At 48.3% G+C, this 11,275-nt stretch overlaps 1 protein-coding gene across 1 annotated transcript; it reads left to right on the top strand.

Annotated features, from left to right (window-relative positions):
- Positions 1–204: 204 nt before the first annotated feature.
- CDC25B (cell division cycle 25B) lies at positions 205–8,365 on the top strand. The gene is made up of 11 exons (XM_072406984.1): positions 205–530; positions 2,761–2,994; positions 3,337–3,373; positions 3,513–3,617; positions 4,108–4,212; positions 4,302–4,436; positions 4,549–4,611; positions 4,902–5,000; positions 5,093–5,226; positions 5,331–5,442; positions 5,748–8,365. Exons 1-11 carry the CDS (start codon positions 337–339, stop codon positions 5,886–5,888), a joined length of 1,359 nt encoding a protein of 452 aa, XP_072263085.1. The 5' UTR covers positions 205–336; the 3' UTR covers positions 5,889–8,365.
- Positions 8,366–11,275: the final 2,910 nt, after the last annotated feature.

Here is an 11,275-nt window from a genome sequence, read left to right as displayed (position 1 = left end):
GCACCCAAAGTGACAGCTCTGTCCCCGCCCACTCCCATACCAGTGCAGGGAGAGTGACAGATTCAGTCCCCGCCCCCTAGTATAGTACACAGACATTGCCCGCTCCTGTCCCCGCCTCCTCTTACCCATATATGGTGAATGGCCCCGCCCCAGTCTCTCATCCCATTGGCTGTCTCCCCTCCGCCTTGCTGTGTTATTTTTCGAATATAAATGGTGCGGAGTGTCGGGGACAGAGCAGGCCCGGCCCGGGGACATCGCTGGCCCATCTTCCGGCCCCTTATCGCCGTGTAGCCCCTTCTCCCCGCTCAGCACATCCCCCTCACTGCCCGGATCACCATGGAGATGGAGAAGATGCTGAATGACTTCAGTCCCAGCCGGCCCCAGGGGCCCCTCATCCACCCCCAGGGGCCCCTCATCCGGCCCAATACCCTCCGACCCTGCGGACTCAGCCTGCTCAGCCCCGAGACCCCGCTACTGTCACCGGTCACCAGCCTGGCCTTCACCATGAACCAGCTGACCGGCCTGGGGAGGTAAGGAGGGGCAGATACTGGGTAGGGGGGTAATTGGCACCCCTCCCCCCTGGCACTGCTGTGTTGCTCTGTATTGGGGGCATTGCATTGTTATGTTGGCACTCTGTGTGTATAGGGTATGATGGGGGCCACACTGGCTGCATGCTGATCTGTGGCTGATTATCATTCTGAGTGTTATGTGATCTCCTCTCACATCCTGCACTGTGTATGGGGATCTACTGGGATCTATCAATGGGGATCTCCTCCTATGTATGGGGGGGTCTATGGGGATCTCCTCCTGTGTATGGGGGGGTCTATGGGGATCTCCTCCTGTGTATGGGGGGTCTATGGGGATCTCCTCCTGTGTATGGAGATCTGTTCCTGTGTATGATGGATCTATGGAGATCTGTTCCTGTGTATGGTGGATCTATGGGGATCTGTTCCTGTTTATGGGGATCTATGGGGATCTTCTTCTGTGTATGGGGGATCTATGGGGATCTCCTCCTGTGAATGGAGATCTGTTCCTGTGTATGATGGCTCTATGGGGATCTCCTCCTGTGTATGTGGGATCTATGGGGATCTCCTCCTGTGTATGGGGGATCTATAGGGATCTCCTTCTGTTTATGGGGGGCGATGCTCTGCTGCAGTGATCATACAATACACACATGTGCACGCTCCTCGCTCCCCATTGGCTGTCTGTGTAGACAATAGTAGGGTCCCGTCCCGTGATTTGTATAGTATGGGGGGGGCAGTGCCATTATTGTGTGCCGGGGTGATAGAAGCATGTACTGCCCCAGGCACGGCGCCCCCTCTGGGTTGTGAAAGAAATGTTTTGTACTTTGCCCTCCTCTTCTGCTGCTTCCACTTTCACCATTGTTTTTCATTGTTACATCAATAAGAATGCAGCAGATGGAGGGAGACTTTGTAATGGGGGAAGGGACCTGTAATAAGTGACAACACAACAGGAAGTTAGGAAAATCTCATCGAAGGGGTCACAGTAATAAAAGAAGGGGTGTCAGACCCCTACTACGCTCTGTGTCCCCGTTGGTGATATTTCCTTACTACCTGTGCTGGGGGGTGACGTTGCAGAATTAAGGTGGAACTCTAGCCATGCCTTAGATGGGAATGGGAATAGAGCTCTGATTAGGATAAGAAAGGCAGTTTGGGGGGCTAATTCCCCTCTCATGGGGTAATAAATACCTTATGGGGGGGGCTCCATTCTTTGCTATTGGCTGCAATGCCAAGATAGGAGGGGCCGCGGTGCCCGATGTGCCCAGGAAGCACAATACCCCTCCTACCCCCCAGGTACAGAATAATGGGCCGAGGTACCCCCGCCCCCCCAGGTACAATCTGTGGTTATCTCATCTTCTTTTCATCTAACAACTTGGAGACAAAAACTACAGAACGCCCCCCCTCCCCCATTTCCACTTTGTGCCCCCTCTAATTAGGGCCAATCCCCTGGCACCTGTCAGCACTTTTCATGAACTGCCCCAGACAGACTTGGCACAAAGGACGGGTAGGGCAGGTGGGGGGGGTATATTCACCCCCCAGACATAACAATGAGCAGCTGTCCGGATTCCTTCACCTTTCACCCCTGGCGTGTGCGCGGCACCAGGGAGGGGCGGATTGGATATTGATCTGTGATTGGTGGGATTATTGCTGCGGATTTCTATGGGGGGTAAATATGGGGCAGTTAATGACCCGCACAAAAGAAGGAAGAATTGCATTGGGCTGCACTTCAGAGCATCCAGGGGTGGGGGGGTATTGTCTGGGGCACATCAGGACGCCCCAGCTTTGGGGGGGGGGGGAGACTGAATGCCCCGGCACACAAAGCCTGCTGAGTTAATTGGGGGCTGTGCAGGCCTTCCATCTGTCCAGGAGGGCCGGGGGTCCACGTGCTCCATGAATGGGCCCTTTATGGCGGCTGCCACACTTGTCACGGCTGATTCAGGATGACAGCTGGTGGAGGGGGTGGGGGGGCATATGGCTGGGCCCTTAACAAAAGGGCCCATTTGCATACAGGTGGAATGAATGGAGCTGCTGGATGTGCTCAGACTCTTCCTGGGACAAAAGGTCTTTGTGTCCCCAGATTTAAGCTTCTCCTTATCCTGTGGTCATGTGACCCTGAGGATTAAATCTCCCTCTGGTGTCCCCATGTGTGTCCCCCGCTGACAGCTGCACCAGCCTTGTATGGTCTCATGTATTCCTGTGCTGACCTCTAGAGGGCGATGGTTTTCTGATCATTATTGATTACTATTGAGCCGATTCTGACAGCCAATCAGATCGTTTGCCTTTTTTCTGCCTGCACTAAATTTACCCAGAATCCCCCGGGGTTTCCTTTATTTATGTCTTTGTGGTCGGATTGTCTTCTGTTTCCTGTTTATAAAGACAGGAAGTGTTGTTGTCACGCAGCTTCTAACGTTCTCTCTTTCCTTCTCAGTAGCTTCCAGAAATCTATTTTTGAAAGCCCAATCCCAAACAATGAGTAAGTAGCAATTTATTTTTGGATTGTTTATGTTGGGGGGGCCAGGGATGGAGAGAAACGACTTTCTTCCTTGGCATGGTGGGGGGCAGATTTAACCCCATACTACATTACATGGGGAGGGTTCTTATTTTGTGGTAGTGTTGTGTCACCAGGACAGGAAGTGAGAGGGAATCTCTCCCGTGGGGACACGGGGTGGGGAAGTGAGAGGGAATCTCTCCCGTGGGGACACGGGGTGGGGGGTTGGTTCTTCTCTTGACATGCTTGCTATATGCAATTGGAGGGGGTTGCAAAAACTTCTTGCCAGCCAATCACAATTGATTTATTTTCTCATTTCTTTTGCAGCTTCAAACTGCCCCTGAGAAGGAGACAATCACTGCCGGTGAGTATAATGAGGATCTGTCATTGTACCCTGCGAGGAAGCCATATGGTGGTCCTGCCATCAGATTCGGGCCCCCCAAAAATCAGCTGACTGTCCTCTGTGTGATCTCAGTCTGACGCCCCCTCTTGTTGTTTTTTAGGTAGCGCTCCTTGGGGGCAGCCCGGCCCTGAGAAAAATTTCCAGTGATCTGGATGTCACCAACCTCCTGGGAATCTGCCCCATCGTCCCGGATAACAAGGAAAATGTAAGTGATCTAGGGGACCACGGGGTAAATTCTGGGTGCTGTCAAACTGGTGGGCCCACCCTAGCTGCTGAAAGGTGTTGCCGCTTTAAATACGTCATTGGAATAGGTGTAGTCTTAAAGCGGCAACCACTACTTTTTTTTTTTATTTTTTTTATTTTTTATCCCTTGCAATACCTACATTTACCCCTAAACCTTCCCCCTGTATAGGCTTTTATTACTCTGTGATATCGCCTGGCATGTTAAGTTCCCCCAGGGATGATATGGGGTCAATATCTGGTACACCCCCAGAACTACACCTCCCAGGAGCCCTTTCTGCATAGTGAGACTATAGGTTTTGCTGGAAAGCAAATCAATGAATGAACATAGGGTGGGGTACTGTAGTTCAACAATCATAATTTAGTCATCAGACTCCAGCACTTATTTTATTTTGGTTGCTGGACCCATAAGATGTTATAATACTAATTTCTTTTTTATTTTTCTCACATTTCAGGAAGTCTTTCAGTTCAAAAGGCCGTCTGTGTGTGCGATTCCCCGTCTCCCGCGTCCCAACCCTGAAATCTTCAAGCCGCGCCCGTGTTCTGCTCCGACTGTCATGGTAAGCGTCCTTAGCCCCGCTCCTTTCTCATGTCGGTGATGAGTTCATGAGGACGTGATTTGAATTTGTTTTTTGTTTACTCATCGCAGTTTTCTCCGGAAAGGAGCGCGTTGCACATCGAAGACGAGAGCCCCATCCGCCTGCGCAAATCCTCCCTGACCTTCTCTCTGCACGAGGACGAAGATGACGGCTTCATGGAACTCATCGATGATGAGGAAGAGAAGGTATTGGCGCTGTTTCTGGTCACATGACCATTGTAAACCTTCCATGAAAGGGTTAATCTGTGCCGATTCTAGAAGTTTCCTTGTGCTGATAATGGATTCTTTTGTTTTACAGACCTACCTGTTGGATACAGTGGAAGGGAGACACCAGGACCTCAAGTATATTACTCCAGGAATGGTGAGTAATGGTGTCCTGCATTGTCATGGGGTTGTGAATATGATGTTAGGAAGAGACCAGATTTTATTATGGGCGCTGGGACACTCTTCCTGGTGATCCTGGAACGCGCCTGCTGGTGATGAATGAAATTGGTGATCAGCAGAACAAGTGACACGGTTCAGTATTTTAGGGGGTAACAGTACGCACCTATTGTCCCACTGTGCTTTGGGTTGCAGAACTTCCTGTACATTGGCTAACTGAACATTTCCAGGAATCATCTTTAACTCTTTCCTCCTTTTCTCTCCGATCAGATGAATGACGTGCTGAGAGGAAAGTACAGGGACCGCATCGAACACTGCGTCATTGTAGACTGCCGATACCCCTACGAGTTTGAGGGTGGGCACATCAAGGTAAGTGAACCCCCGTGCTCTGATGATCGTTTATTTATAATGATGTGTTGGTAGTCTCAGGTTTTTCATTAAGTTTTCTCTTTTATTATTAGGGGGCAGTAAATCTCCCACTGGAGCACGACGTGGAGGAGTTCCTCCTGAAAACCCCGATCATCCCGAGCAGTGACGACAAAAGAGTCATCATCATCTTCCACTGCGAATTCTCCTCTGAGAGGGGGCCCCGAATGTAAGTTAGTGAAAAGTAATTCCATCTCCGCCAATGGCCAATTGGTTGTCTACTCCTCGTTATTTGATGACTTTCTTCTAAATCCTCCTCTATGTCCTCCGCAGGTGCCGCTACGTCAGGAAACAGGACAGGAATAGCAACGAGTACCCCAAACTTCACTACCCAGAACTGTACATCCTGAAGGGCGGCTACAAAGAATTCTTCCCCAGCTATCAGGTGAGTTCATAGACAGACAGGGTAACCAATCAACCACCCGTCTCAGAAATGGAGACCAATGAAGGTTGATTGTGAAGTGCGTGGGTGGTGGGGAAAAATGGTGGCTCAGTGCTTGCATAGCTTCCCCTCATGATCTGATAAGTGGAGTAGAAATTCGGAAAGATCCACTGGAGGCTGTGGTGGAAATGGTAGGGTTGGGGGGAGATTGGAAGCCATGTTCAGGAGTAACCGGTGTACCATTGGGTTGAGGTTTGGATGATGTCCACCATTGTGTCTCATGTCCACCTTCTCCATCTTGCCTACAGACGCACTGTGAGCCCCAATCTTACCGCCCTATGGACCACAAGGACTTCAGAGAACACTTGAAGCTTTTCCGTAACAAGAGCCGGACCTGGGCCGGTGACAAGAGCAAGCGGGAAATGTACAATCGTCTTAAGAACCTATAGCGACCTGAGGTTCCAGGTTATGGACTTTAGACCAAGCTGGTCCTTACATCTCCACCACCACAACCCATATGTCTCCACCAGGCCGGTCAGAAGATGTCTCACCAACACAACCCATATATCTTCACCCAGGGTGTGTACACCAGGCCGGTCAGAAGATGTGTCTCCACCATCACAACCCATATGTCTCCACCCATGGTGAATACACCAAGCTGGTCAGAAGATGTCTCCACCCATGGAGTGTCCACCAGGCCGGTCAGAAGATGGTCAGCAAGGAGAACTCTGGGTCATCATCCTTGGAATTACTGCAGATTTTCAAAATCTTTTTGGCCACTATTTTTCTGAGGGTCTATTTTCCTACAACCCTCAACTACCAGCACAGATAATCAGAGGCCTGGAGGCTTCATCAATGGGGACACATCCTCCATTTTGTACTACAACGGACTCCTTCGGGAAAACACACTTGAAAACCATCTTTGCCTCATCCTTTTTGTCCCTGGAGGCCGAAACAAGAAAAGACTTAAAGGGCCAGTCCACTTGTTGTACAAAGGCGTCTCACTCTTGCTGCTAGAATCTAGATTCAAACACTGCCGTAGCAGGAGGGAGACCCCTGTGCTGGGGATGTCTTCTCCCTCAAAAAAACGGGAGTGGACTGTCCCTTTAAGATTCAATTGTGCATTGGAGCAGAGCATTATGTCGTGCGTGTGTGTGTGTGTGTGTTTGAGTGTGTGTGTTTTGTAGTGTGTGTGTGTGTGTGGTTGCACTTGCACTTTTTGTCAGACTGGCATTGGCCTCTTGAGCCTTGCACGATCCCTCTGCCCACGGGGGCCAATTAAAAAAACTGCCACCCGCCTCAAGGACCCCCCCATCCCCCTTTCCCTGTATCTATTTCCCCCACAGAATGGTTTTTATATTGGTCCGGAGGGCGGTTTTACATTTTTATATAAATTCCAGAGGATTAAATTTTTTGCTTTTACTATATATATATTTTTGGGCTTTATTCACTTTTTATATTCCTTTTTATGCTTTTTATAGATCCTGGCAAAATCAGGTCCCGAATCTTTTTATAGAATATGTTTCCAATAGATGTATAGAATTATTATAAATGTAAATCCGGTTTCAGTTTCAGCAGGGTGGTATAATGGGAGCTGGGTTGTCCCCGTTTACCATTGGGCCACCATGGAGAGTCATTGCCGTGTTTGCTGTGAAGTTTCTGTGTATTTTTCCCAGCTCTCAGCTGTAACAATGAGAACTTCACGGGTAATTACCCTGTGTTTGTAATCAAAGCTGTATGACACAGGGCCACAGAAATCTCAGGGGCCCAACCTGGATGAGGGTGGAAGAAGACCCAAAATATGACTTTTTGTGATCCTTCACTGGATGGATCAATTATAATATGGCAGCATATCTGAGAGAGGTAAATGTCCCTGAGTTGGGCTGCCAATATGACCCATTTGACTTTTTTGATAGCCATTCATGTTGGCCTCCTAGAGGAACTAGAGGTCTCTGGAAACTTCCACTAAAAATACAAAAATTGTAGAAGAATAATTTGATACGAGAAACCAAAAATTGAGATGTCCTCAATAGGAGGGGTAAATGCCCTCTGGTATTGGTGGCCATTGATGGTAGAAGATTAATGGCTCGTTCCATGAGGAATGCTGGTTGAGAACCAGATCTACCTTGGTTTATGGCCGCCATTTTGGTTGTAAAAGGTCCAGTCAGGCAGCTGGTCTTTGGCTAACCTCAAATTGGTTGTCAACCAAACCAATATAATGAGGTCCACCGCGACCCAACGGTATCTGCATTGGATGAACAATGGTACCGGAGGACAACCCAGATTCTGCATCCTCTTATGTAATCTGCACTAGTTTAGCTGATCGGAGACCGGTTCCTCTTTGGCCCAAAAAGGGTATTTTTTATTTTTAAACTTTTTGAATCCATGAACTCTTCAGAATTAATTGACTTCCACCCATCAGACTTGTGAGAACTTATAACCCCAATGGAATATTCTGCCAGCATTACCCATTATTTGACCCAAAAATGTAGCCCTTGAATTGGTAATCAAGCACTTGCCCCAATTTTGCCAATTTCTATACCTCCTCCCCCGTCCTATGAAATAATGAATATTTTAGTAATCGTATTCCTCTTTGTGTGCTTGCTGCTTTTATTTTATATATTTTGTGTGCGTTTTATGGGCCAGTCTTTGCTTTGCTATTTTATTTCTAATATTGGAGATATTTGGATGATCGTCACATTTTGCGATCTTTAAAATATTTCCTCGCTCTATAACTTATCTAAATCTTATTTATATTTGCACATTTTTTTTTTATATACCCAAAAGATGCAAAAAATTTGTATAATTGTGAGGGGGTGACAAGAGCCAGGGACCCTTGTGTTGTATTCTCCTTCCCTCCTCTGCTTTGTGCACATTTCCATGTTTGACATTCAGGGATAATTAAAAAAAATCTTTTTGTTCTGAATGCAAAGTGTGATCTTTTTGGGTGAATGGGGTAGGCGGGCCCTCCTCCCCTTTTTGTTATCCTGTGAATGGTGCCCTCTGGTCATTGGCCGTAATTCCCGGGAAGAATCCAAGCCATTCATAGTGATGGAAGTGAACCCAAATACTGATTAGGCTGCAGTGATCTTTAAGTGGCAATTATCAGCTCATCAAACACTCCGGAATGGCTAATTGTTATGTACAAAGCCCTGCTGGGCCTCCGCTTACAGAGTCAATATTTTCTTGTGCAATGTATCGGCCATCAGATGAGATATTTGGTTAAACGTGGAGAAACCTGAAAATCTCCAACAAATTTCTGCAGACGGTGACACATTCCTGTAACTGAACACAAATACGAGGAACGGTTATATCCGGAGGAACCGGCTCTACATTAAAAGCCAGGGTAAGAAGGCCCACCAGATACAATGGCAATGGGGTAAATAACTCCATGTATGATTATAGACAGGTGGGGGCCCTGCAGAAGTTGGGGTTTCTGGGGAGTTCTGGGTTTGGGGCAGGGGGAACCATAGATTGCTGTGGCACGGGGACCTCCCTCGTCATATTTCCAGCCACGATCGGCCTCTGTAATCCAGGAATGTGCCCCAGTGGGGACTCCGGATTCTGTAACTTACACCACAATAATAAGAATGTCAGCTGGGACAAGGAGCAGACAAATGCTTTAAATTCCATACCATCCGGGCCATTTACCTGTGAGGGGGCGGAGCCGGCTAGAAGTGGTTTCATCAAGTGGCCCTGTCACCACCTGGGGCCACTACTTGGACAGATATTGTAATAGGGGGAGGGGCCGAGACACAGTGTGTGAGTCAACCCACCAATGGCCACCAGGCACAGGTCGGAGTGCCCCTTTACCCGGCCATTATTTTCCAGTATTTCTGGTTGGGTCTCATTTTCAGGATATTTCCGTGGGCGGGCAGTGCGCCCCTCATTACCCCGGCTGGCGCACAACCTTCAGAAAGATTCTTTCTGCTTTTACTCCAAACAAAGGAAGAGAAATCCAAAATCAGCCGGAGCTGCCCCAGGCGCCAACATGTGATGGGGGAGGAAAACAAAAACATGGGGCAGAACATGTGTGGAATGTAAGAACTATTTATAAAGTATGGAAGGGAAGGTTAGTAAGGGAAGGGGAAAGGTAGGAGGGCAGTAAGGGGAGGACGGTAGGGCAGGGTTAGGAAATGAATAGTAAGGAAGGGGAAAGGGAAGGATAATAGGAAAGGGAAGTAGGAAAGGATAGGGGAGGGGGAAGGAAAGTGGAAAGGTAAGGGAAGGATGGTATAGGAAAGTAAGCAGAGCAGGAATGGGATGAGGGAAGGATAGCAGGGTAGGGGTAAGGGTAGGGAAGGATAGTAGGGGGAAGTTGAGAGAAAGATAGTAAGGGAAGGATGGTAGGGAAGGGGTAAGGGATGGCAAGAAGGAGAAGAATAGTAGGGGAAAGTAAGGAGAGTAGGGGAGGGTGGAGGGAAGGATAGTAAAGTGCAACTACACCGCTGGAAATATTAGACGTGGTTTATAATGGGTTAAGCTATCTGTCCAGTGAAAGGAGAAGCAGCACAGAGATTAGCCCTTCTCTGTTGTCACTCTGCTCTCTCATCCTATCAGCGTGCTTCCCGTGTATTAAGGGGGAAATGTTCTGTGTTGTTAGGTGGGGAGGTCACTATAAACCTTCAGCTCTCATGACCGGTCCACTCTATATTGTTGTATAGATTGTCAGTGGGTTGGAACTTACCGCTTACTGACACAACAACAACTAAATGTAGAACTTCACAAGCCCCAACCTCAGATGTCTTCCTGTTATTGGGGGTGACTGACGGGTTAACCCTTCCCAGCCCAACATGTCCCAGCACTTCAAATCCCTGACAATGGAATCAGGAGCTCCATAGAAGGTGCCAATAAAGAGAACCTCCCTATGGATCAACCGGAGAACCTCCCTGACATCATCCTCAGATAAATGGGGGGCCTGGTGGTCTCTATTGATATGTGTGGGGTCACCAAGGTCAGGTGAACTCTCTATGACCCCCAGAAAGAAGGTCATGTGACCAGCCTAGGTGCCAATAACAGGAAGAACTTCCTTGTGGATCAACTGGAGGAAACCTCTGATATCAGATATGGGGGGGTCTGGTGGTATCTGGTGATATGTGTGGGGTCACCAAGGTCAGAGGAACTCTCTATGACCCCTAGAATGAAGGTCATGTGACCAGCTTAGGTACCAATAACAAGAACTGATAGGTGGAAGTCTCATATTGTTCTCAGATATGGGGGTCTGGTGGTCTCTACTGATATGTGGGGGGTCATGTCACCAGAATAATTGTTAATAACAAGAAGAACCTCCTAATGGATCAACTGGAGGAACCCCCCTGGCATCATCCTCAGATATATGGGGGGTCTATTGATGTTTGTGGGGTCACCAAGGTCAGGTGAACTCTCTATGACCCCTAGAATGAAGGTCATGTGACCAGAATAATTTCTAATAACAAGATCCGATAGGTGGAGGTCTCATATCATCCTCATATATATGGGGGGTCTGGTGGTCTCTGCTGATGTGTGGGGTCTGAAAGGTCAGAGGAACTCTCTATGACCCCTGGAAAGAAGGTCACATGACCAGATGAACTGCCAATTACAAGAAGAACCTCCTTAGGGGGTAGCTGGAGGACCCGATGTGATATCGTCCTCAGATATGGAGGTTTTGGTGGTCTCTGCTGATGTGTGGGGGTCACCAAGATCAGAAGAGCGCTCCAGGACCCTCAGAAGGTTGGGGATGTCTGCGGAGAGATGTAATTGGTTATCTAAACCTAACTATAAATAGCAATATATTCTACAAGTGATGCAAATATCTGATGTGACTGCTGATTGGTACGTGAGTGGCCAGCCCACCAAT

Source organism: Pyxicephalus adspersus, chromosome 3 (assembly GCF_032062135.1).
Source record: "Pyxicephalus adspersus chromosome 3, UCB_Pads_2.0, whole genome shotgun sequence".
Classification (NCBI taxonomy): Eukaryota; Metazoa; Chordata; class Amphibia; order Anura; family Pyxicephalidae; genus Pyxicephalus; species Pyxicephalus adspersus.
The sequence above is the reverse complement of the archived record's forward strand: the minus strand, read 5'-3'. Positions and strand labels throughout refer to the sequence as shown.

What these genes read in the sequence shown, in the direction of transcription:
- CDC25B (XM_072406984.1), top strand. Translation starts at nt 337, where the DNA reads ATGGAGATGGAGAAGATGCTGAATGACTTCAGTCCCAGCCGGCCCCAG. An exon ending in CAGCTGACCGGCCTGGGGAG is followed by an intron (nt 531 to 2,760) that starts GTAAGGAGGGGC and finishes ATCATTATTGAT; the next exon opens with TACTATTGAGCCGATTCTGA. An exon ending in TCTGAGAGGGGGCCCCGAAT is followed by an intron (nt 5,227 to 5,330) that starts GTAAGTTAGTGA and finishes TGTCCTCCGCAG; the next exon opens with GTGCCGCTACGTCAGGAAAC.